The following is a 26,411-nucleotide window of genomic DNA, read 5'->3' as shown; positions in this document are numbered from 1 at the left end:
AGCATCCTGTGATGATCAGGAATGGCTAACCGTCACCATCACCACCGTGTTCCAAGAAAAAGAGTTAGTGACACTCAGTTGCTTAAATTGCTATCCTTAACTAAGCTCCCCTAATGATTTGCAGTTTCCTATAAAAGGCCTTTCAAAGAAGAGAAGACTAGAGGAACAAACCTTTCCCCCCTGTTTTACTTGGGGCCCACCACTCTTGGCATCCAGTATCCCTAGAGGGAAGGGATTTTTGGACACTGTGCCTTAAATCAGTCAGTGACTGCCACTATTATATCTACACAACCTGCCGATGTACAAAGTGTGGTCCATTGCACAGTCAGGGAAATTCACACATCGATATATCATGGACTTCTCATTCTGGGGCTGAAAAGAGCATAGAGGTCCCCATGTGCATGGCATTTTACAAACCAGAAAACTCAGCAGGACATCACGGGCCTGTCACATCCCAAATGACCACAATGGTTTCTGTTTCCTGTTTTATTCCAGTACCTACACCTGGCAAAGATAATACTCTGGTCATTTCAACTCTAGTTGGAAATGTTCAAAACCCAACCAAAACATAAATGATGGTGATTTAGAGTGGGAAGCAAGGGGCTTACACACTCTGCCATGCACTTGAGTATATTCTGTAGTGGGCTTATGTCTTTCTCTTCTGGCACTACTGTTCCCATTTCTGGGCTCTCCCTCACTCAGGTCTTTGTTAAACCGATAGGGCTTGGATTTACCACATTTCTGGGACTATTCCTATCAAAAATCACACCAGGACCACAAGGGAGCAATTAAAAGAAAATCTGAAACCCAGGGGGATGTTTTAGTGTAAGTAAAAAAAAAAAGAAGAAAAAAAAGATTTGGGTGGGTAGCATACAATTGCCCTCTTAGACATGCTCAACTCACACCACCGGATGGCTGCCTCTGACCCCTGGCAGCCTGAGGAGAGGATCCTGATTCCAGGGCTGTTTCTAGGCCAGAACGCACGAAAGATGTTTCCGGCCATGGAATAATTTCAGGTAGCTAAGTTAATAACGTCTCTAATGTGTAGGATTTATAAAGCAAAGGTCTTCTAAAATTAGATACTTGTAATTTATAACCAGGCGTAATTATAGTTGTTGATTAGCGATGTCAGTGGTAGTTTACTGCTGTGCTGGGGAGAATTATGGACTTTGTGTTCTTCTCTTGATGCCTTTTTATCATGTATGCTGAAGCTCAGTAAGAAAGACAGCTTGGGCCTAATGACAAATTAGTCAATTCGAGTGTGATAGTGATTCTGGTTTCCTTAGGAAAGGGGAAGAAAAAGAAAAGCGTGGAAATGGTGATTTCCTGCTTTGGAATGCATGGTTGGCATCACTTTTCCTTCACAGGTGACAGAGGGTTGTATTAACAATGGCTGGTTCAGTAGAATAGCTTATTCTTACTACAGACTTCCAGCATTTATCTTGTCCGCTATAAAACGAGTCTGGCAGGGACCCCGATCTACTGCATTTCTCCCTGTTATGCTGTTTTCAGGGTTGCACTGACCTGTTTACACCCTCTGTGGGGATGCAGGACTCTTGAGGCTTTTACTTGTGTCTTTGTTCAGGTCACTGGCTTTTACATGGGTACTTTGGCATATCTGGTCAACAAATACTAATAAGTGACTGTGTTCAGGCATTCATTGAGAGTACAGAGGTGGTTAGAACTTTCTGCTCTCAAAGAACATATAATCTTATAGTGTCCTTGTGTGCGTGTGTGTGTGTGTGTGTGTGTGTGTGTGTGTGTGTGTGTAGGGGAGGGAATTGTCAGAAATATAAATAACTTTAGTATAACAGGGTGAGTGGCAGAATATATGACCGGAGATATTCTATGGGAACATGTTATAAGTCAAATGATCACACATTGAAGTACTGCTCACACTTCAGTAATTGAGTATTTCTAGACAATGTCCAAGGGAGGTCTAGGTTAATACCTAGTTGTTCCCTGTGAGAAATAAAGGCTTTCATGGTTTAAAATGCTAGGCTATGTGTATGTGAACTAAAATGCCTAAAAAGAACAGCTTTGAATCCCTCCCGTAGTGGAAAAGGGAGCAGAGAGAGAAGGGAAATAAATAAGTGGGCAAGTGCTTTGCTCCACAGCCGACCATAGTCTAAGGGAATTCAATTGCTGAGACCAAGCATCAGCTCAGTGAGACTGGGTCACCTTTGGAACAACCCTTTGTTATGGACCCAGAATTCATTATAATGAGCTTTCAATGACTATATTAAAACTTTAACACATACAAAGCCTGAGAAGTATTAATATCTTAATTTTTCCCTTGAAAGGATAAGACTACCTCGCTACAGAGAAAATGTATAGCACACTTGTTTGATTAGGCCCACAGTGTTTCTTTTATCAAATTAAAATAAATATGAGGGTCTCTTAATTGCCTATCTATTTCATTGAAAGTCTTAATAGCGTTCAGAATGCTGTAGCTCTGGTACCATGCATAATTGTTAGAAATTTGTGCTGCAGGTTTCCATTAATGACACAACAATGCTCAAAACAACAAGACAAATCTGCTTGGAACTTCTAACTGAACCATAATATTTATTTTGAGTAGACGCTATGAGCAGCCTGCCTTAGTCAAAAGGTTGGAGCGTTGATATAAAGTCAGGAGACCTTGGTTCAAATGTGAGTCCTGCTAGTTCTCTCTCTCGTGAATCACTTAATCTTTCTGAGTAATCTTTCAGTTTCCTCATTTGTCAAACAGAGGCAAAGAAGTGAGGGTTCATTGAGATAACAGATATGAAATGGCAAAGAGTAGCATGTAATTGTCATTTAATAAATGCTTATATACGTATTTTTTCAACTGGGGGAGTCTAAGGACTGGGAGCCACTAGCTTTTTGCAAGTTATTATTTCATCTTTATTCATCAACTTATTACCATAAACTAATACAGTGCCTGGTACTAGTAGGTGCCTGGTACAAGTATTTGCTAAATGAATCAGTTGATGAGCGGCCAAGGAAAACATTCTCACAGGACAATAAATAAACAAACCGATAATACTTCTGCCATGAGTGCTGTCTTAGGGCCAGTTTAGTGACCCTTACATTAATCCAGGAAATGGAGAGTGAAGGGAGAATTTCAGAACTATCAAAAGTTAGTTAGGAGTTGTCTTCTCTTATTAATTAATTTAGCTTGCTGTCTCAATTAAAGGGATAGGTAAGTGGCTTTGGTGCTGTGAAATGAATGTTTTTATCTGAAATCTGTCAGGCTACAATAAGCTCACTGCTTGGTGTGGAACAGAAATCTGAAAGGAAGTAACTGTGTCCTCGCCAAACGACCCAGAGCACATCAAATAGTCTCTAGGACTTCCCTGGGCGTTCCTGTGCACTCCTGCAGCACATGGAACCTTGTCCTAACAAAACGGGCCCAGCGAAAATGCTGAGACGTGGATCACCCAAGGAACGATCCCAGAGGCTTTCCAAGAGCCCCAAACCACGCCATGGCACACAATGGGCACACGGGTGAGTTGCAAAACCTGGAAGGATCCAGCCTGGGCAGGTTCCAATTAAACCATGCCCCATTGCGAGGACTTCTGGACCACTCTGGAAGGCCTTGGGCCTTCTTAAAATTGAAGAAAGATAAATAGAGTAGGGGCCTTCATATTAAAAATGGGGGCTTTGCGGTCAGCGAGATGAGGAAGCAAATAACTACAGCAACTCACTCAACCTTTGTGTTTCCATGAAGAGACGACAACTGGTTCCACTCCTGGAAGAACTGGCTACTCTTGTTTTGTGCTGCCTCTTGCCTGTGCAGTCACTCTCCCCATACCCAGGGCATTTACACCGTGGCCATTTCTTGTTTTTTTTTGGTAACATTACTACTTTCTGGTAACATGTTTTTGGTAACATGTTTGGTAGCTTAATTGCTATTTTTGGTAACATATTCTTTGGGTTGAGACAGTGCTAAGTGCACAGTAGTTAAATAAATGTATAAATTACTGATTGAATAATTGACTACATCACTATCATTTATTAAAAACTTGATATACTGGCAAATCTTAAAAGAACCAAATTTGTGGCTTTTTTTTTTTTTTGGTAAGATTAAAAAAATGCTTCTCTTTCATTCTACTTCTGTATTTCATCCGTCCTAAGATGTATATTAGTTTCATTCTGAAATTGGAATGCAATTTACAATTGATGGTGTTCATAATTTTATTGGCAGTATTTCTTCCTGACCAGTGATTTGCAAAATAATGAATGGTATGTCTAATGGATAGATTTCTTAGATTTGGTAAACTATAATATGGCTAACCTCACCTTAATATGCAAATACTGCTTTATATCCATAATAGAATAAAGGGAAAAGCATGGATTTTGGATGAAAGGAATTTTATCATGAATCCTGGCTCTGCCCTTTATTTTTTCCTGCGCACACAGCTTGCCCTGACATTAATTAGTGTCTTGGCTGCAGTATTTCCACCTGTACAATGGATATAAAACATTCATATTAGGGTTCTGTTACATAGACGTTCAGTGAACAAATTCAGTGAATGCCTTTTCTTTTTCACTCTCTACCTCCTCCACCAGCTTATTTGTAACTTAGAACAGCCCGTCTGGTAGGAACATGTCATTTTCATTTTACAGGTTTGGAAACAGAGGTTTAGCAGCATGGATGAGTTGAGAGAGAGCTGTCCGGAGCCTCTGAGTTTCCATCATGCCCCACACGCCATTAGGCTTGCTCACAGGTGACACCCAACATGGGAGAGAGCTTCCCAATTTTTCTGTTGACAGATTTCCTTAGGCAGCCTGTGTAACAGTTTTACACAATACCTTCTTAACAACATCACACACTACATCCTTTTTGGAAAGGATTTTACCTCCTGCCCTCATCCTGTAAACAAGGATGGGCCTCTATTTAAAGAAGAGGAAAAGGAAGGGGGGGGGATATTCGATCACCTGGCCAGCTTTTTGGGGAGCAGATGTTTTCCTCCTTGTAATTGTTCACAGAAAACTGGTTCAAGATGGTATAAACCAAATGTTCAAAAATACTATGACCCATAAATTGATTCATACTATGCTTTTGTTTGGGTAAAACAAAACTGTGAGGCTGGATGAAAGGTAAAGATTGGTTCTGAAAACCTCAGGGCTTGGTGCAAAACCAGCAGTAACTTGTCAGCACTGTGCTGTGATAGCCCAGCAGACGGTAGATGCTAGGGCTCTAGGCCTTAACCACCTAGGGGGGAATCACTGCTAGGTGCTGAGGAAACAGCTTTCATATTTTCTCAATTTAGCCTGAAATTTTTCAATTACAAGAATTTTTTTTTTTTATTAGCCTCAGCATTTCTCGTTTTCTGTTTGGACATCACATTTTTAATTAGGTTGGAAATGGATCAAATAACAAGGAAATAGATGGATTTCAGTAATAAATAGCATCCAACTTAAATGAAGAGGAGATGGGTTCCTGTTGTTTGAAATGTACTTAGGTTTCTGAGTGAGCCCAGCCTGCCTCCAGACTCTGCCAAGGGCTATCTGTACTACACTGGGCAATGCACTGATTACGAATTACAGCTTTAATATCACTGTAGATAAGATGGAGATTGAGAGAGAAAATATTTTAAAGGGCCTAGCAAGTGTCTGAAAACTTGATAGGTGCTTGATAAATTCACCTTTCCCATCTTTCCTCTTCCCTTCCTTTTAGATCCTTTCTCCTTGATTAAAACGTTTGTCATCTGAAACAGTTTTTTTTTTTTTTAATTTTAATTGATTGATTTTAGAGAGAGGAAAGGAGGGGGGTGGGGGAGAGAGAGAAACACTAATTTGTTGTTCCACTTATTTATGCATTCATTGGTTGATTCTTGTATGTGTCCTGACCAGAGATCAAACCCTCAGCCTTGGTGTATCTGGAGGTTGACGTTCTAGCCAATTGAGCTACCAGGCCAGGGCCTGAAACAGTTTTAAAGTTTACTGGATCTAAGTGGACTCCCCCTGTGGAAATTAAGCATGCCTGAGGAATGGGTACATACTCATCCATGAGAAAGGCACAGGGAAAAACCCTTTGGGGCACTAGTTCTCTAAGGGAGAGCTGGCAAGAGATCCAAAAGGTGAAAAGAAGCTTTCAACACATCTTCTCTACTGGCTGTCCTCTCAGCCCTTTCCAGCTCCTTACACAGCGTGTCGTCTCAGGCCTTCCCACTGTGGGGCCTTATCAGAGCGTGCCCTCAAAGCATCTTTGCTTTTAGGCATTAGTTAGACATCTCCTTTTATCTGGGTTAGAAGTCATGGGGTAATTATGAACCCCTCCCTCTTCCGTTCTCACTTCCACAAATCCACCAGGTCCCAAAGGTTCTATTGCTACAATGTCCCTGTGCTTTGCCACTGCATTTGCATAATAGGTTGGGAGAGGAGATGAAGGGACAGGTCTGCCACTGCTGGGGTATTTCAGCACCCTCCTAACCGACAAGTTCTACTATAATCACCGCCCAATGGATTGCGCTTCTCTGCCTTGTTCCTTCCTCACGTCTATGCTATTTATAGCCATCCTGGCATTCTTTCTTCTAGTAGAGCTGACTGTGCTACTATCTTGCTCAGTAACCTTTCATTATTCCCCCGTGCTTATGAAATACAGAATAAATACTTGCAAGGCACTAGAAGGCCCTAAATACCTGGCACGAATTTATATATTTTAATGGTGGGTCTCCCTATCCTGGCTCCCTTTCCCCATCTTGCATCCTTCATGGCACCTTCTCTGTAAACATACCTGGACTGTGGAAGCAGTCAGCCACAGTCTGCCTTAGCTTTCTTTGTTCTCTCTCCTGTGGAAAACCCTGCTCTACCCACCCTAATTCAAGACCTAGTGGGTTGTTATTACTTAATACATGTTTACTAGAATTTTCTCTAATTTTAGAATAATCAATGTTTAATACAGAAAGCTTAGGGAAGGATATCACTCATGCACATTACCTTAATTGTACCCTCTTTCCTAAAACCTTAATAGATCTTGAAATCATTTACCTCATTTTAGTTGTTTCCCTCAGCGTTCAGTCATTCAATTTTGCATTTGTTATTCGATGCTTGAGGTTTTAAATACAGATGGCCCCTGACTTATGATAAACTCCTTGGGGCTGGGCTCTAGCTCACTCATACCTCCCTCGGGTTATCTGTTTGAAATGAGCCAGTGGCTGCAAGATTACAGCACACGTGATGTTAGTGGTGATTTTGTGGGCTGTTGGAAAATTATGGGGATTTTTAGAGGCTGGCCTGCTAGTCTCCCTCAGAGAGCAGGCCACTTTTGGTACCTAGTACCTGCCTGCTCTTGGGACATTTGAGGAGTCTCCATTAGGCCCATTTTGTGCTTCTAGTTCACATTGAGATGGTAGAATGTGTGCACTGGACAGAAACCTTTCAAAAAGTCCTTTTTTGTTTTGTTTTGCTTTTAATGTTTGATGGTGGCTCTAAGTTTCTTTTCATATTCCTCTAATACATGAATGCTCATAATAGATTGCATGGAATGCTGTAAAGGCGATTTCTCTTGAAAGAAATCAAATCCTGGAGGTCTCAGCCCATTTTGTTTTCTCTAAGGGATATATTCATGATCTTTGTAAAGTAAGACAACTATTACTGTTGAGAGGAGCAGACTGGCCGTGAGGAGAATTCTGATATATCTCAGTTTTGTGACAAAAATGTGGCTCTACTGCCTTGATTTGAATTATTTATAACTGATAGTGATATATTTCCCAGAACATCATAGAGTGTGATTTAAACTCAAAGACTGGGAAGGTTAGATTCGCCTTCTGGAAAAGTTTTTAAAAACCATGTCTGTTTCAGAGGAAGAGACAAAGTGACATAAAGTGTAAGTGGAAACTCTTGACAGAAGACTCTACCTTTGTCCCACCAAGGTGCTTTCTCTCCCTGCTTTTCTTCTCTCTCATGCCAATTTGTAGTGAAAGCTGTTCTTTATGAATATATCTAGTCTACAGTGTTTGTGGGTATTGATGTGCATATAAAATGTATTGTGACATGCTTGGAAGGATGATGACTGGAAGGCATTTTATTATGTTTATTGCTACATATTAATCCTTACCTACAGAAATATGACATATCTGATAGTAAACATACAATTTCATTATTGGGAAAGAAAAAATATATATCTCACATATTTTTAAAGAAGAATACAAAAGTGAAATATAGTTGGTGGGAAGACAGGTTGATAGAAAATATATTTTCTTCTCTGTGTAGTGGAATTCAAATTTTTTCAGTCTGAATTGTAGAGAACCTTATGGATTTTTTGGTGGGGCTTGGATAGAAATTTTGAAGACATTGCTTAGGAGTGATTTATAAGAGCTAGACACCAGGTCTTACAATAAACATTTTGACTGAGCCAGGGACTGGGTTGAGGGAGTCTCTGTGCTTGAGCAGTTTATACTACAAGAACGTATTCTAGTGCCAGGATATGACGTTTTCCTCAAATCCTAGAGTCCTGGCTTTGTAAACATCTGGCTGACCAGTTTTTGCATAACCTTATTTTTCTTAGCATCTGCTTCTGCATTAAAAAAGTCCTTTGGACTAGATATAAATTTTGGACTTTAATCCTATAATTTTGAGTCTGTTTTAAAATTTCAGAAGGCCAAGATTTTCATGATTCTAGCCATGTTCTTTGAGCCTTTGTAACAAAACAGCTAGCCAAATGATTAAATAGAATTAAGGCAAATAACTCTTCTAGATATTTTCAGAATATATTGCTGGAGCACAAACAATTTGGGACTAGGATATTATGTAAGGAATTTTTTCTCAATAAGAGTGAGGCATGGGGCATTTGGGTGAAAATCCTTTACAGTAAAGTCTAAAGCAATGGTGCATCTTTTCTGGAGGCATATTGAGAATTTGTTGAAGCTTATGGACTCTGGCTCAAAAAGAATTAGTATAAACAATTATATCTGAAATTTTGAATATACTTATTTTATTGGAAATTTATTCTTTCACAGAGTAATAAATTTTCAACGTAATAAGTAAATCATAACCTATGAAGCAAATACATTATACCCAAAGCAGGTATATTATGCCAAAATTTTGCAGAGACAAAATACTTTATGTCCATGATTCTAGATTACTATTAATTTTAAAACAAATCAATTTAATAAATTTTGGGGAAATAAAAGCCTTGCCACCATATAAAATAGTCAGATTGAGTTCAAGGTATACACTAATTTCAAAAATGTTATAATCTGTTTTTTAGAAGTGAGGGAATCTGATAAAAAATTTTTTTTACACCAGGAACTATCATTCATTTATTGGAAAAAAAAGTAGTGATTATTTCCAGAAAACAAAAATAAAACCCCAAATGGTCAAACAAGAAATAAAGCAAAGTTTTCTCAAAATAAATTTTAATTAAAAGGCTGTGTGCCCACAAAGTAATGCACATACTTTCTTTTCTATGTAATCCATTTTGATTTCATTTGGATAACAATTCCTCAAAACCCTGATTCCCAGAAGTATGTAGTAACAGCAAAGAAAACTAGAATTTATATTTGACCTCCTGGGTATAGACAGGCCTATGACAAGACAGGGTTATCTAGAATCCTCTAAGACCCCAAGATGAAGTCATGTTGGGAAGTCAAGAGCTGTTACTCTTTGTTACTCTCCCATTTATCTGAATAGAGGCACTTGTAGAGAGCATTGATCCCTGATGACATGTGAATGTAATTTCTTCATCAGAGAGACAAAACCAGGGGTTTTGCTGAACATTCTAGGTACTGTGTTTATAAATAGAGTACCAGGATTTTTTTTCCAGTAAAATTATACTTCACCATTTTTGAAGACATTACTTGCCTTAGAAATTTCCCAAGAAGCTCAGAAAAAAAAAAAGAAAAAAAAGAAAAAAAGAAATCCCTCTTTGATGCTATCTGTTTGTGCAGTTTTATCAAGTATTTTGTTCCGTAAAAATAGTATAACTTCTCCAGGAACTACTCTAAAACATTAGAAGAACAGCCTTTATTTTGGAGTGAATAACCTCCTTCCCCTTTCCCCCCCAATAGAACTATAGAATCCATTTCCTTGTTTTCCTCCAAGTCACAAATCAACTCAGCCCTTCCTTTTAGCTTTATCGAGTCTTCTCCAGTTATCATGGCTTCTCTCACTTGACAAGGAGATCAGCATCCTTTTGTAATCTACTTTAGGACAAGGCTTTTGTATTGGAGCAAATCTAAGTATTGATACAATCCTAGATGTTTTAAATTGAGTCTTGATTCATAAGCAGAGCACTGCATTCCAGAACGGGCCTACCTCGGGAATGCACTTCACTCTTCCTATCCACGCTTTCAGCTGCAAGTGTTCGCAACCTGGGTTCCCCTTGTATTCAGCACTGACTTGCCCCTTGTGTTCAGAAAGTCAATGAAAAGCTAGGGTCATTGCACTTTCTTGCCTTGACTAATTTCCAATATAGATTAATTTTCATATAAGAGGTGGATTTACTGTGAAGCTAAATGAAGTGAAACCTGCAGTCTTGCTTTTGCAAGTCTTTTCCAAGGTCCCGTGTCTATGAAATTCTTCACGCTTCAGAGTCCATAAACCTAGATCTGTCTTTGCCTGATATATTTTTTTAAAGAGAATGTTTATAATCATAATGACCAGAATACTTTTATTTCTATCAGCAGAAACAATTTTAGACATGATGGCATAATCATGATGACCTATACAGTCGTGTGTGTACTATGTCAATCTCCTCTAGTAATTTGACATGAAAACAAGGTTTCACAGTGCTAGGAAAGAAGCTAATGTGTTTGTGCCTGTGTGAATGTTCATCTCCATAGCACTGTATTTACATCAATATTCCATTTTGTTAAACACTTTAGATTTGCTGTAGATGATTTTACTCATTAAATATTCATGCGGACTTTCTCATAAACAAAATAGAGTCAGTTCCAGGACAGCTGTACCCTGTAATATTTAAGAACTCAGGCTCAATGGTCATATTTATCCAGGTTTACATGTCCTGGTCCTGCCATCTACTAGCTGGGTGACCTCACATTCCTCATCTCTAAAGTGGGCATAATTCTAATATCTCTCAGGGTTGTTGTGACAATTAAATGAGAGACTGTGTGTACCATGTCTAGCAAAGAGTAAACACTTAAGTATTAATTATTATTATTCACTGGTAGTGAACTCTTTAACTGTAAGAAAGATCTTTACTAGGTATTTGCCAAGAAGCCTAAATTAGCCTCTGGCAATAGCAGCTATAAACTGTCCCAGCATGCCTAGTATTTTCTCTCTAAAGGAACAGTTGGAAAAAAGTAACTTTGAGAATAATGCATAATTTTTTTAGAGTTTTGGGGAGAGAGGAAAAAGTTTTTTTCCTTGTTACTTCATAGACAGAATTAGGAACAATAATACAATTTCCAAGAAAGTAGGTTTAGGTTCTGTGTATGGAATAATTTTCAGTCAGAGTTCCTCAGTACAGAATTGGCTTGCTTGCAGGCTTACAAGAATTATTCATAAAATGCCTTGATAATACATCAGGTAGGGGATACTAGAACATTCCCTCTTCCTTGGTCAATGCTACTATATAAATCTATTTTTTATCACCTACGTAAAACTTTAACTTCACAGTTGATGATTAATTTACTCAAGTTCTTGTTACTATATATTATTGTAAATTGAGTTTAACTTTGCCAGTTGAAAGGTCACCTTTCACGTGGCCTCATGTTCCTACACAGGCTTTTAATCACGTTATGGAGTTTGTTTGAGTGCACCCACTCTCCTTAGTCAGTTCCACTCGAAGTGACAGAAACTGATTAAGCAAATTTTTAATAAATATGTTGATTACATTGTAATTATGGTACCCTGAAAATATAATTTCATATCACTAAGTAGGTTCCTAAATCAAAATATAATAACCTGTTAATAACCTTTTGATATTACTGAAGTTTTTTTCCATTATTTTTTAATGTGGTTGTCAAATTATCTGAAGCTGCAGTACTATCTCCACCCTATTTTTAATAACCAATTTGGGTATGTAAACTATAGCTTCCTTCTTCCTGTTTATGCCATCCAGTACACCCCATTTAAAAGGAATGAATGAAATGGATGGTTAAGCTTCTTGATGTTATTTAATTACTTTGTAAGATGTTACATAACAGGAAGGTGTTTGACATGCAATTAATAGCATGGGATATTAACATCTTCAAGGACATTGGTTTTTCTGCAACATAGGTTCTTGTTGTTTATTTATAGTTGTTGCGGAAGGGAGTACTTAAAAAAAAAGTGTCTCTATGAGGAAGGGTAGGGTGGTATAAGGGATGAACTCTAGCTAAACCCTGGTTGGGTTTGGGATGTGAAAAAGAAGAGCCTTTCAAGAAGGCATATTGGTAGTAAGGTTGCGTCCATGCTGGTCATAAGAAAATTCTGAAAACCATTTTTGGTCCACTTGAGTCTATACGTGAGGCTGTGTAGACCAGGGCACAATCCTACTAGCTGTCTGCCTGTGATAGGTAATATCCTCAGACCAGTAACAACAGGGCTTACTTAGTGGGAGGAAAGGAGAAGTCCAGAGGATTTCCATGTACCTGAAAATTAAATTACTAGGATTCAAATTTTATGAACTAAGCTATGCAAATCAATTTATACCACACCTTACTTTCTGCCCCCAAAATTAAAAAGCGTGGTAATTGTGAACCCCCAAATTATTTTGAACCTGTAAAATAGTTACCTTTCAATCTGCATATTGTGATTTATTTGCTATTTAACAAGTGGAGAGATTGTCAATAGGCAAAGATATAACTTAATCATCATTTTGGTTAAAACTGGACAAAATCTCCCTTTATCATGAATTGTCTCATTAGAATTGGCAGTGCTCACAGCAAAGGAGGAAGGAAAAATAAAAGATGAAGGCAAAAAGGTCCAGGGAAGTACAGGGAAGATAAGAGTGGGATGGAGAGACAAAGAGAAGAAAAGAATTTCCAAAAGGTAGAGTGAATGGCCTACTGCTGATAATTATATAAGGTAGGGAATTCCTGTACTTTTGCATTTCAGATCATTAATCATTTTCCACATATGGACATTAAAAAGACAGAACTCATATACTTCAATCAGCTTACCTTTTGCCCCCCTTCCTGTGTTTTTCACTTTGCCTATCATCATAGGTTCACACACTGGTATGTGCATGGAAACGACTTGTCTGGTATTACCAATCTTAATTTTAAAATTCAGTATACTTCCCAAGGACACATTACATCCATTCATTTCTTCATCTAGCCAGCGTTCACTGGAGGCCCACTGTGTCGAAGGGTTAAATTAGATGTGGGAAGGAAGAGAGAGGAACCACAGTGGGGCCAGAGGGAATGGTATTTTACAGATGTGATGGAAAGACATGTGGGTAAGGCTGCAAGAACGTTCATTGATCTACGCAAGCTTGGAACTGGTTCTGTCAGTGATTTTTTTAAGCAAGGAGAGACATCATTAAGGCGGAGCTTGGGTGTGATAGTGTTCAAAATAACTTAGAGGCAAAGGCAAGGAAATGAGCTACAAGAGCTGTTGTAAGATTGGAGCTAAGACTTAATAGGGCGTGGAGGGACTTGGGCAATTGGAATAGAGAGGAGACAGCAGGTAGAGACCTAAGGAGGTGGAAATGCAAAGATTCAATAACTAATTGTGGAGGGGGAGGAAGGAAGCTATAATAAGATTTTTTTTGTGTGTGTGCAAGACTTTTATAAATGACAGTTCCCTATTGATATTAAAGATAGGATTAAAAAATAAATTTAAATACTTTAAGTGTGTGTATCTATAAAGTAATTATTTCTTATGAAAATCTTTTAAGTTTATTTTTTTATTGTTGACATTATTACAGATGTGCCCATTTTCTCCCCACTTCCCCCCTCCACCCAGCCCCTGCCCCACCCCAGGCATTCACCACACTAATGTCTGTGTCTCACAGTTTTCAATAATGAAAAAAATGTCAATAGTATGCTTATGGAATGATGAATTTAAAAAGTTGTTTATGAGAAATTTTTGATAGATCATGAAGATCAATAATAACCAAAACCCCACTTCAATTTAGACTTGCAGGTATATAGAAGAGAGTAGAATTTTTTTAGGGGAGAAAGAACAACAACAACATGTCTTGCATTTTCCATAACTTTTGTGCTTGTTTCCTAGCCTGTGAGACAAAGAACAGCGTGCTGGTTAAAAAAAGAGTGGAACTTAGCCCAGAACGCTGTTCAAATCCAGCTTCTGGCACAGAACGATTGTGTTACAGGAGACAAGTTACTTAAGCTGTCCCTTAGCTTCACTTTTGTTATAGTCTGTAAAATACAGATGCTGATGTCTGTGATGCAGGGCATGTGTTTGCTAGAGGGATAAAGGTAGGTGGAGAGTTAAGCTGAGCTGCATTCGGTCGCCCGGAGAGCCTCGTCTGCAGGTGCTGAAGGGAAGCGAAGCTCCGCTTTTATCTGCAGGAACCGCCTTGACGCGCGGAGGTTTGTGTCGCCTTTGGGCACTGAAGGGTGTTTGGGAACTTGGCGTTGGCTTTTACGTGAAAGGCGACAACACTGCAGGGCACACAGTCATGTTCACGAGGACGTTTTTAAATCAGACACAAGAGGGAAAGTCCTTCTCGGGACCTGTATTTGCACGGCTTTGCAGCAGGTTCGCCGGCTTCGGCTGCGGCTCACTTTAACGCCTGACGCGAAGGGGTTAAGAAATGCGCTTACTCAGGTTACACGAAGTAGCAGAAATTATCAGATGGAAACAGGAATTGGGAAGGGGGGGGGGGGAAGGCCCTGCAGTAATTCATTGTTTCCTAGCCAAGACAGCTTGTACTTAACTTGATGAGGAGCCCACAGCCCGGCAGTTCCATCAGATCTGAATTTCTCCTGGGTGGTGGCCGCGGGGGACTCCCCACCTCTACCCCCGAGCTAAAGCCACTGGAGCTGGAAAGGCCTCGGGCTGAAACAGCCCTGAGTCACGGCTCTTCTCATTGGCCGGCGCGGCCGTCCCTCGGGCGCGAGGCCCCGCCCCTCCCGTGCGGCCCGGGGGCGGGGCCGCCGATGCTAATGAACGGAGTTGCCAGGCGAGCCGGGAACTTCGTTCCCCTCCGCGGGCCGGGAGCGCGGACGGTATGCCCCTTCCCTCGCCATGAGCTGGCTCTCCGGCTCCCAGGGGGTGGTGCTGACCGCCTACCACCCCAGCGGCAAGGACCGCGCCGCGGCCGAGAGCCATGGGCAGGCCGGGGAGGACGCCGCCGCGAGGTAAGCCCGGCTGTGGGCGGCGGAGAGCAGAACCTGCACCTCCTACCTGCCCGGGGAAAGTGACAGGGAAGTGGGCGCGGGCCGAGAGGGAGGGCTCCGCGGGAACCGCACCTCCCGCCGCCGCCGCCGCCGCCGCCGCGTGGTGGGGCGTCCCGCGCTGTGCATCGCGCCCCGTCCAGGTCTGAAATTGCACATACCATTAATTTCTGGTAAAGAGGGGTAGGGAGGACGGGGGCTGCCTGGGGCTGTCAGACTTGCTGCCCAGCAGGTGCATTTGCAAACGCTGAAAGATCAAATGACTGTATTGGAAACACTTCCTACGAGGTGGAATTCTTGAATGGGCTCAAGGCTCAGCTGGAACTGTTCGTTGGGAAACTGTGCCAACCCCGGGGGGGACGGGGGGCTGTGTTCACTGTACAAGCTGTTGTTGTTTGAGTCTGTTTTTTTTGTTTGTTAGTTTGTTTCCTCCTCCCCCCTCCTTGCTGAAAGCAAACTTCTTAGGCAAAAAGCCCAAGACACTGGCCTGTGGCAGTATGTTTCATATTTTCTTGTGTATGTGGATTTGGGGTGTGTGTGTGTGGGGGGGCAAGGGCTTTCAAAAAGGAGTTTTTGTCAGGAGATGGTGCAGTGAGGCCAGAGAAACGTGGTTAATGTTAAATCACTTTACAGGTAGAGAGGGCAAATGTTCCACAGACCACTGAGGTGTGGAGTACCTTTCCCTCTGTGTACTTTGTTCTGTTTTCCAAGGACTTTTTTTCCTTCTTTCCCTTAATGACTTTCTCACTAGCTGAATATTTTTATCTCAGCCTTAGATATACATTGTAAATATTGGCCTAGATGCTTGCAAACAGCAAATGCTAACCTGATTGTGTAGGACACTTGTCAGTAAGCACATTTCCTCCTTGACGTTTAATGTGATAATAGAACCTTCTTTGTTCTTGTGTGACTGACTTATGCTTATGCCTTAAGCTAAAATAATGCCTTCTTTCATTTGTTTTAAAATCCCCAAATGTGGGGGAGGGGAGTACAAATCAAAGGAATGGCTGTAATGTTCTGTCTCAGATACCCGGGCTGACCAGAACTTTTCTGCACATAGCAACCACAGTATGAATTCATTTCCAAAGATAAAGGGAATTGCCTCCTGTGCCTTAGGTGTGTTACCATTTTATTTTCTGTTGTTTTAAATATTTTCTGTGAGATCATAAAGTGTTTTCATCTATTTTTTATAGAACACTGATGCAACCTATCAGCAGTAAGCAGCCTGCCACAGCAGCCCCATACCTTTCATAACTGGGAGTCCACAGGACAGTCAAAATTGCCAGAATTGTGCAAGCTTAGCACATTCTCCTGTGACTTTATTCTGGGTGGCCTGAGGAACTGAGCTGAATCTTGGATCTTTATTGTGAGAATGGAAAGAACCTTGGGGACAGTGAGTCCAGACTTATTTTCACCGTGAGGATTCCAACCCCAGGAGTGACTTAGGTTGTTCCAAGGTTCTAGGCCTTTGCCTGGGGCTGCATGTCCGGTTCTGGAGACTTTATCCTGTGTTTGTAGTTTTGCAGCCTGTTGTGGGTGGCCTGCACCTGAGTGGGTTGAGAGAGCAAAAGGAAAGAACAGACTGTTCTCAACCTATGCTAAAGCAGAATCCAGAGGCACTGATGTGACAGGCTGGGCCCCTGCTCACACAGTGAGTGCTCCTGGTGGGCAGCAATACCAGGTGGATCCCAAGTGCCTCCCTTGCTGACTGCCATATTGCTTGTCCATACTGACCCCAAATTCTCACTCACCACTGAATTAGAGTCCTAAGGACAGTTGTTTATATCAGCTTGAGAAGATAGGAGCCGTGGTTTGAGGGCTGCAAGGAAAGGCAGGGAGGAGGGAGGAGAGCCAGTCCTTACTAGCTTTTTCCCCTTGAGCATGGAATAATTTATCAGATAAGCTTAGTGTTACCTTGGGAGGTACCCAGTTTAGCCTGGAAGGGTTGAGATACTGGAAGTGGACTGGAGGCGGTGGAGAGGGAGGAGTGATTTGAGGGTGGATGGGGTCAGGATTTGACTTGCTAAAGATGGGAGTGGAGGAGGGAATGCACAGGACTTTGGCTCTGGCCAGGTTGGTCAGCTAGTGGGAAGCTGCTCAGAGAGACAGGACTGATTGTTGGTGCCTATTTTAAAAAGCTCCTCAAAAGGCGAAAACAAACCAAAACAAACAAAACTCTCAAAAAGAGGAAAAAGTTAGATTCTGTCACCCTCCCCTCCCCACCCCCAGTCCCACCATCAGCTATTTAAAAGTTGCTGGAGGGAGCACAGAAATCTAACTTGGCCTATTGCAGAATTTTGTGTCTTCAAAATAATATGTACTTTGGTAAGTTATTTTATCAAACTTTCAGTTTAATAAGATGAACTCATGTATATGCCATTTGAAAGGTATAAAGGACTATGTATAGGATTAAAGATATTTATAGAAAGTGATTGATTTTTTAACCATGCCTTACCAAGCCCTATTCTATTTGGTCTTTGGGGAAGCTGAGATAGTAGGGAGTTAATTTTTTTGGTAAGTTATCAGTTATTCTAAAATTCCCTTCATTCCATTATCCCTCCTGATCAGGAAACATTCATTAGATAAAGGAATTTCTCCTACTCTTAATCAGAGCCTCTTAAATATTTACTGAATCATGTTTTCAATTTTTTTGGTTTTATTTTTTCCTCAGAACATTAGGATTTAAAGAAATAAGTTAACATTAGTTTTTCTGACGTGTACACAGTCAGATGTTTGCAAAGGAAACCACTTTATGAGTAGCTATATTTATAAATTTTATTTACCTGTTAATTTTCAAACAGATTTTTAATGTTTGCTTTTGCAAAGCAATTTTTCCAAGAATACTCCATTTTGTCTGTTCTTACTGTTCTCCCTTGACTTTCCTGTCATTTTAAGAGAAACTATTTTGTTTGTTTTGTATCCATTTTTGCCAATATTTTGATAAATGTTAATGTCAAATATATTTTCTTCTTATTGGACCTTTTAACTCTAGTTGATATATGAGGTTTGTTTTTTTGTTTTTGTTTCTTTAATGAATAAATGTATGGCATTCATCATGTAGGGTCTTATTTTGTTGACCCCAAATGCCACTGGTGTTGGATAAGCAGAACCAAGAGGCACTATGTCATGGTGACATACACCCTGAAACTCTGGGTTCTGGGCCAGCCTGCCTGGTTCACATCCCGGCTCTTCCCCTCATTAGCAGTGTGGTCTTTGAGAAGTTACCTAACTCGCTGCTTGTAAACTGAACTTCATACCAGCTCTCACTTCATGGGGAAGATTAAGTGGGATGATCCACGCAAAGCCCACAAAACACTGCCTGGTTCATAGCTAGCTGCTTCTTTCCTTAATACTAGGTAAAGTAAAGGAAAGAAATATTGAGCCTTGCAACATATACCATACATACTATGTTACATTTTTACAAATATTTTGTTCTGTGTTAAGAAATATGGGTATGATCCATGTGCTTAACTAAACACGGCATGACTGAAAATGAACCATAATGTAAAAGTTCAGACCTTTGATATCTCAAAGACCTTGGAAACTACCTTTCGAACTAGAGCAACATTTGCAATTTGAACTAATGATAGTCACTTACAGTAGGCCTGCCTTGGGGCATTGGTGGGCCACACTGAGGCCTGCAAACAGTGACTTTTATGGCAAGATGGAATGTGGGTGGGTCCTGTTTTGGCAGCTGGACTTGTTACTTCCTCCATGCCTCCTTTAAGAACTACCACTGCCCAGTGTGCTGAATGGCAGCATCTTCATATGCTTAGCTTTAGTTCTAGACTTTTTAAGTCTTACCTATTTCTGGGTTCTATCAGCTTTCTTAGCAAGAATAACCATTCGGTCACTCGGTCATTCCACATTTAATTACTGAGCTCTTACTGTGGGCCAGACAGTTGCCTAGGATCTGGGGCTGTAATGAAGACAAACACCTGTGTTTGGGAGAGGAAGGCATGGACTGGAAAATGAAGACCTGAGTAGATGAGCCTTGCAGATATATGGGGATAAGAGTAAGGGAAAGAGCTTTCAAGGCAGACAGAGGGTAGGGAGTGCAGAAGCCATAAGCCTGGAGTTAGCCCAACAGCAACAGACAAGCACCCAGGAGAGCCAAGAGCCTGCATGACTCCAGTGGAGGGAGTGGGTGGGGGTGAAGAAGATAAAACAGGTGGGACAGGTAGACCTCACAGCTCTGTAGAACACTTGAAGAATTCAGTTTTTGGTCCAAGTGAGATGGGATGCCAGTGAGTGGGAAAGGTTTTGAACATGGGAGGAACAGAGCATATTTTGGCTTTAAAAGGTTGCTCTGGCTGTTTTGTTGAATGTAGACTGTAGAAGAAGAGACACTACTTAGGAGAGTAAGGTGACAGTGGCTTGTTGGGCCAACCTTTCAGTTGTTTAGGTTGTGGAGGTGGTGAGCAGTGAAATATTTTGAAGGGAGAACCTGTAGGATTTCCTGATGGTTGTGGTATATGAGCAAATGAGACTAGTTAAAGATTGTTGTAAGGTTTGGCGTATGCAACTTCATTGATTTAGATGGGAAAGACTTCCAGAGTGAAGGAGGGTGGACTGAGCAAGACCTGAAGCTCAGTTTTAGACATGCAACTCAGAAACATCTTGAGAGAAGCTTTAAGGAAAAGGCATCATTGTTCGTGATGAGTCAGAGTTTTTACATGAATTCACAACCTTTAAAAAAACACCTATATGCTATATTATGAATAGAGTTCTTTCCTTCTGAATTTGTGTGTTATCTGAAATTATGTATACTTTTGGTGAAGGAAGCAATGGTTACGACTTTTTACAAGGCACTTATGGAATAGGTGAAGTAACATGTCTTTTTATTTTTCCTAACCTTAGCTTTTAGGGTGTGTTCTCTCACTCTAATTTTATAGGATTTGATGAGCAAATGCCTTTTTAACCTGTCTATGGATAACTGTTTTCTAAACCAATCTAGTCCTCCATTTCATGACATAAGAGTGCTTTATAAAAACTTACTTTTTTTATTATATAGTTTAGAAGCCTTATCTATAATTTCCTCTTGAACTGCAGAAGACACACCCAATATTCCAAATGGGCAGGTCTTACCTTTACTTAGAGTTAGGTTATTTGACTTTTAACTGTCCTCATCTGTAAGGCTTGTGATTTTTGTGGGCCTGTTTGAAGTTATCTTCATAAAACTTATGTTATATTTACACGTTTCATATGTAAAGATTCATAAATCTAAAGACACCCCTCCCCCCAAAACGCTACAGAAAACTTTTCCTTGGTTTCCATGGTCACTTCCTTCACTGTCCACCAGGAATGTGCAACCTTATCTCTCTTTTCTAAGTGGGGTTGGTACTTATTTAAAGAGTTATGTTTGTTCTTTTTATGTTTTAAGTTCTTAGTATTTATCATGCTTTCAAGAATATTGCAGCAAAACGAACTCATAAAAATGGATGCATTTAATGATGCACATGATTGCTACTGGATTGAATGGCAGTTAGGCTTAAATAGTTTTTAATAATTGGGCCGCAAAATAAATTATTTTTTCTCTTATTTTTAAATTCCTTGTTAGCTATAAATGTGAGTATCATTCACACATTAGAAAAAGACTCCACTATCCTAGAGGCCAAGGCTGCACTTTGTCTGTGCTCCATGGTCAGAGATCTGTGAAGTCTCATTCCCTCTGGCTGCCTTCTCTCTCCTCCCTCTTCTAGTTTCAGCTCTGCCCAAGGGTCCTGAGAAGCTGCCCTACCTGTCATCCTAGAGGTGTCACTGTGAGAGAGCTCAGAACTGCAGAGACTTGAGGCGTACAGGGTTTTGCCTGGGTGGTGTTGTCTGGTTTGGGGAGGGTGTGCTAGGCCAGGTGTGACATCAGTCCTCTCCTGGATTCGCTCCCTTCTAGGTGATTTCTGTCCTGATCCAAACCTTTCATTTCATACAAATGCTCTGAGATGGACTGGTTTGCTGTAAATGTTTTAGTTGGTGTTGATATTTAACGACTTTCTTTTAAATAAGAGGACACAGAGAATAGGAAGTCTCCTTATTTGAGAGGGAGGATGAATAAAGGTCTGGGGAGTGAATGAGGGCAGAGGGAGCAGAGGGATGATGCCTGGATAACTTGAAGATACATTCTTTTGACTTTTATGATTGTTGCTGTGACCTCTGAGCTGGCCAAGTTTATCCCCCATCCCCACCCTTTTTTCCCCCCAAGAAATAAGCAGAAACCATGGAGACCTATGTGACCAGTGGGACATCTGGAGTCTTTCCCATACTCAAGTCCACTAAGTATCTGAATTTCTGTGTTGAAAGGGAGCGTGAAACGTCATCTCCTTTACACATGTTATTTGGTAGTTGCTTTTTTGGCTGCAAAGAACACTTAAGTGTCTTTAGGGAAAATGAGCTTTCTTGCAGGCATCTGGGTCATAGGGAAAAGAAACATTGCTTGTCTTCTTTCCTCAGTGGCTGGTCATGTGGCATGTCTGAAGCTTTCCCTTTGACACTCTTCTGTCCCCTGGCCTTATAATCTCATCATTCTGAGCTTGAGCTGGGCTCGTAATGGATGCGCCAGCCTTGTTGCCCTCTATCACCTTACATCATGGCCAGCAGGCCCATCTTGCTGTTTTCTAACTTCAAAGTTTTGAAGGGGGATCAGACTTGCCCGTGAATCTTTTTGAGCTGCAAAGTGCAGCCTGTGATTTGACCATTTGGGGGTCTTTGGGGGTCTTTTTAGAAAAGCAGAGTCTGTGGGTAGGGCAGCCTATAGAAAGGATGTGGCATCTTTGCTAAGCTATTTAGGACGTCATACCTTTATCTGCGTCCTTCCCTGTGAAATGAAAGTAACAAGTACCAGTGCTTTGTCTGCCTCACAAAGTTAATTATAAAGGTCGCATATGTAGCTTTGGAGACTTTTCAAAAAATATACAGATGAGGAGTATTTTTATAAGTCCTTTTCAATATAATATCTTAAATTTTCCTTAGACATTTCACTAAAGCAGAACTGTCATGCTGATAAAAGTTTGAATGAATGACTAAATGAATGAATGTGTGAGGGAGTGGGGTGTAGTGATTACACACACAGACTTTGGAGCTAGACTGGCCAGGTCGGAGTCCTGGACTGGTTGTTTAATGTCATAAGGCCTCAGCTTATTTTCCTTCTGCAAACTGGGGATAATAATACCTTACTCAAGAGTTTATGAGACTTGAAAGGGTTAATACATGTAATGCACTTAGAAGAGTGCTTGATATAAAGCATAACAATTTTCTGTGGTGATTCAGGGCTGTCAGATTTTTGAGATTGATTTGTAAATGGTTTAGGAAGAGAATGTTTGCTTTAATACATATGGAGTATAACTTCTTAATTTTAACAATAACATTTGTGAAATAAGTTATAAAAATATCTCAGAATAGGTTTCTTTTAATAACTACCAAGAATACCAAAAAGTTATCTTTAAAAAGGGCTTTAAAATATTGAACGTTAGGCCCAGGTGCCTATTTTGAATAACTTTTCATAGTTTAGTTTGGGGAGGTGTAAATTTCTAAATCATTTGTTACTCTTCATAAGATGGAAAAATCATGTCATGTAGAGCAAGAAAAAATTACTTCCTCATGTTCCTCGTTGAGCAAATTGACTTTAGGTTATTTGAATTGTTGCATGTAAAAGTAACCACTATTGCTAAAGTAAAGTATTTGAGGAAAGGATAGTTTTTTTGCCTTTGTTCCCCTTACAATATGTTTATGTACTTTAAGAACAACTCTTGATCTCCTAACGAAGAAGTGCCGTTTCATGGAGCAGATGATATCCATGGCAGGGATCTGGGGGGATGTGTTCCCCCACCAAACTCCCCCTGATCCCTGTGCCCTACCCCCTTCCCATTTAGTGCTCAAATTTGAAAACTGTACTGTTGATTTTTATCTTCATCTATATCATATATAACAAATGTACTTTAAATGCCTACTGTGCACTGGGTCCTGGGCTAGGAATCTCTGTCCACTTAGCCAGTTCGTCTCAAATCCTTCCCTACATCCGCTTACAGACGGCTCATGAGAGCAGCCTGTTTGCTTCCACCTCTGAGAGACTGGGGACTTTTTCGGTGGAAGTATCTAGAGGAAGGAATGAGATGGTGAACTGAAGGGAGGAGAGAGACATACGCCAATTAGAAATGCAGAAGCCATTTCTAATTCACATTTCACAGGGGGAAAAATAGCATAAATGATATTTAAATTCCATGGAGCGAGCGGTAAATTCTCCCAAAGTGACATTTTATGGATTAATAGATTTCTTTTCACCAGCCAGAAAACCCCAAACACCATTTATTTGTGGCATTGTTGCTATGAGAAAATGTGTTCTGACTTCCCCATAACATGCTTATAAATAAAATAAATGTTTTAAACCCCTATAAAATCTTCAACTAAGTTGGCGGTTACTATTCAATGTTTCTTTGTTGCTTCTCAGGACCTTTGTGAACCAAAGAAATGAAAGTGTTGTGTGTTTTTTGTTTTGTTTTTTACTGCCTTTAGTTTTATCTTTCTGTAGTACAATGTGTTCCCCAAGACACAGGGGAGCTCTGCAAACCCCAATAAATATGTCTTCCACGTCTCCTAAATATGCCTGTCTTCCATTAGGGGTAATGCACTCGTCCAAATGCGTCATTTATTTTGGAAGATTTAAAGAAGGTGGAAATTGATATATGTTCATGTGATCTTAGTTGAATCCAATTAGAACTACGTACTGTAATTACTTTAATAAACTGGGAAATAAATGGCTTGACATATTGCTGCTGTAAAACTGGAAATGTGTAGAATGGAATTGTGGGATTCACATTAACAAGAATGTCGAAGTTTAATTGTTTGGCTGTAGGGATCTGGTGTATCTCTGAATACTAATATCTGTCAGATAACCATCCATATTTTGAGGCAAATTGTAGGGATTATATATTGTTGAAGAGCAGCATAAAATTAAAACCCTACCTAGAAAGAGATTTGGGTAGGTTAGATAGACATTAAGGATATGTAGATATGGAATTTCTTAAATTTTAAATTATTTAAAAAGTATCTATTTTAACTAAACCACTGTGAAGGGCTTTGCTGGGTGTAAATGATAAGCCTAGAATAAAATAAATGTGAGAATTCCTGCTCTGAAGAGCTTCCCATATACTTCAAATGGATTCTAAAACAACTTTTCAGTATCATAAATAGGAAGCTGTGGCATCATTCAGTCTTTTGAGGTATAAAACTTTAAAAGAATTTGTGGTTGGGTAATTGAGATTTGGTTTGGGTAAGGAAAGATATTTGGCAACTGGAAGTTGAAAGGAACTTTGGCTATTTATAGGTGGTCTAGAAACATGTAACTTGACCAACTTATTCTATAATTAATGTTTTTACTAGAGTTACTGAGTGTGTGTCTGTTTATTTCTCTCTGGTCCAAATAATACAGTCAAAGCTATGATCCATCAGCTGATAGAAGTTATTTGGATCAAGGTAGAATTAAATTTGTATATATATTTTAAAACTAAATCATTGATTATTAATTTTTTATTTAAAATGCAAATATATATACTTTAGTATTTCCAGATGAAAATTCTTTTGAATTATAGTGTTTTCCCATCCTATATTATACCGTAATCAGACTGTGTCATCCCACTGGATGTATTTCTGTAATTGTATCTATGTATTAATCCTTTGTTCTGGTTTCTTAGAGAAAGGTTGCGTACTTAAGAACAGAGGTTATGTAATAAATGAGTGAAGCGGATGACTGAAAAATATAGGCCTCATAAAAATTTGGGATTGGGTAGAAAATGTTACCTAGAATTTTTAAAATACTGAGTAAGCCCCCCCAAAATTCTGTCTGCAGGTGAGATCTGGCCCAGGCACCATGAGTTTGTGACCCCTGTCCTGAAAGTCAAGGTGGTTGTTTCAGTTATCTGTTGTGTAACATACCACCCCAAAACTTACTGGCTTAAAATAATTTTCTTTCTTGATTCTGGAGGATTATAATCAAGTTCTTTCTTGGGGTCCATCAAGCAAGATGGGCTGAGCTGGGGTCATCAAGGCTTCTTTATGTCCAGGTTCGATTGGGTCATCTCTTTCTCCTTGTGCAGCTTCTCCACATGACTCGCTTGGGCTTCCTCATAGCGTGGCGGTGTCAGAATAGTAGGACGTCCTGCTCTCTTGCTGGCTTACCCTATAGTGAGTATTCTGCAGAGTCTAGGTGGAGCCTGCCAGGCTTCCCAGGGCCTAGTTTCACAAGTCACTCAGTGCCACTTGGCCATATTGCATTGGCAAGTTAATCATTGGCCAGCTCAGATTCAAGGTCATGGAGTAACAGACCTTACCTCTGAGTGAGGGAATGGCTTGCACATAGAGAAACCATCGTTGGGAGGCAACAAGCTACTCAGTTATCACTCCAGTGTCTCTCTGTATCTGCCCTTATCTGCCTTTCCTGGGCTTTCTGGCTTCTGCTGTGACACAGAAACCTGTTCCTTAGAGCTTGACTTCAAAATTCTCTACTAGTAATATACACATCCTGTGTGCTTTTATCCCTTTGCCTTGCCTTGTTAAGTTTATATTGGGATATTTTTCATGTTCTTCAAGAACATAAATACCGTACGCATTTTTATTCTTCCTTATTTTTCTTTATCCTAAGCAGTAGGTAGATTCAGTACCCTATATTTATGAATCAATATTTGATATTTTGAAAAGGTTGTTTTTTTATTGTTTGCAGTTTAGTATTGGGCCTTTTTTTTTCTTTCTTTCTTTCCACCAAAAGCTTATGCTTGATTCTTAAAAACATTTTTCAAAAAAGAGTCTAAATTTGAATATGGGAAGAATAAAGTCCTGAGAAATGAGATACTCCTTGCAAAGAACATGTTTCCTCTATTTGAAAGCAACAAAGTTGCCAAAGGCCTTTATTTGTTTATATTCATCCAGTGATATTTATGCTAAGGGACTATTGGATGCAGATGTAGTACTTTGGGGTACATAATATTTTTGAGATTATATAATACATATGGAAGACATCCCAGAGGCTATATAAAAATTAATTACTAGTATTTGTGTTACTTGGTTTTTCTACTCCCAATACATTAGTTACATTTAGCAGTCATCCAATAACTATTATCATTGAGCCTTCATACCTAAGTAGCATCACTGTAGGATTTCCTTTCTTCTTTGTGTATCAACCTATAA

The 26,411-nt window shown here is 40.0% G+C and overlaps 1 protein-coding gene across 2 annotated transcripts in view; it reads left to right on the top strand.

The window, feature by feature from the left end:
• Positions 1-26,411, top strand: part of ARHGAP18 (Rho GTPase activating protein 18) — a 159,414-nt gene that overhangs the window by 27,904 nt on the left and 105,099 nt on the right. The window contains exon 1 of one of the 2 annotated variants that reach the window (XM_016204990.2): positions 15,055-15,203. The exons of the other annotated variant lie outside the window; for it this stretch is intronic. Within the exon in view, the coding sequence (XP_016060476.1) occupies positions 15,091-15,203 (113 nt within the window). The 5' untranslated portion in view covers positions 15,055-15,090. Of the gene's footprint in view, positions 1-15,054; positions 15,204-26,411 lie in introns of those variants that run through there. 2 annotated transcript variants of the gene reach the window in all.

This window comes from Miniopterus natalensis, chromosome 5, assembly GCF_054644295.1.
Source record: "Miniopterus natalensis isolate mMinNat1 chromosome 5, mMinNat1.hap1, whole genome shotgun sequence".
NCBI classification, from domain to species: domain Eukaryota; kingdom Metazoa; phylum Chordata; class Mammalia; order Chiroptera; family Miniopteridae; genus Miniopterus; species Miniopterus natalensis.
Note: the sequence above shows the minus strand (reverse complement) of the source record. Positions and strands in the feature narration are given on the sequence as shown.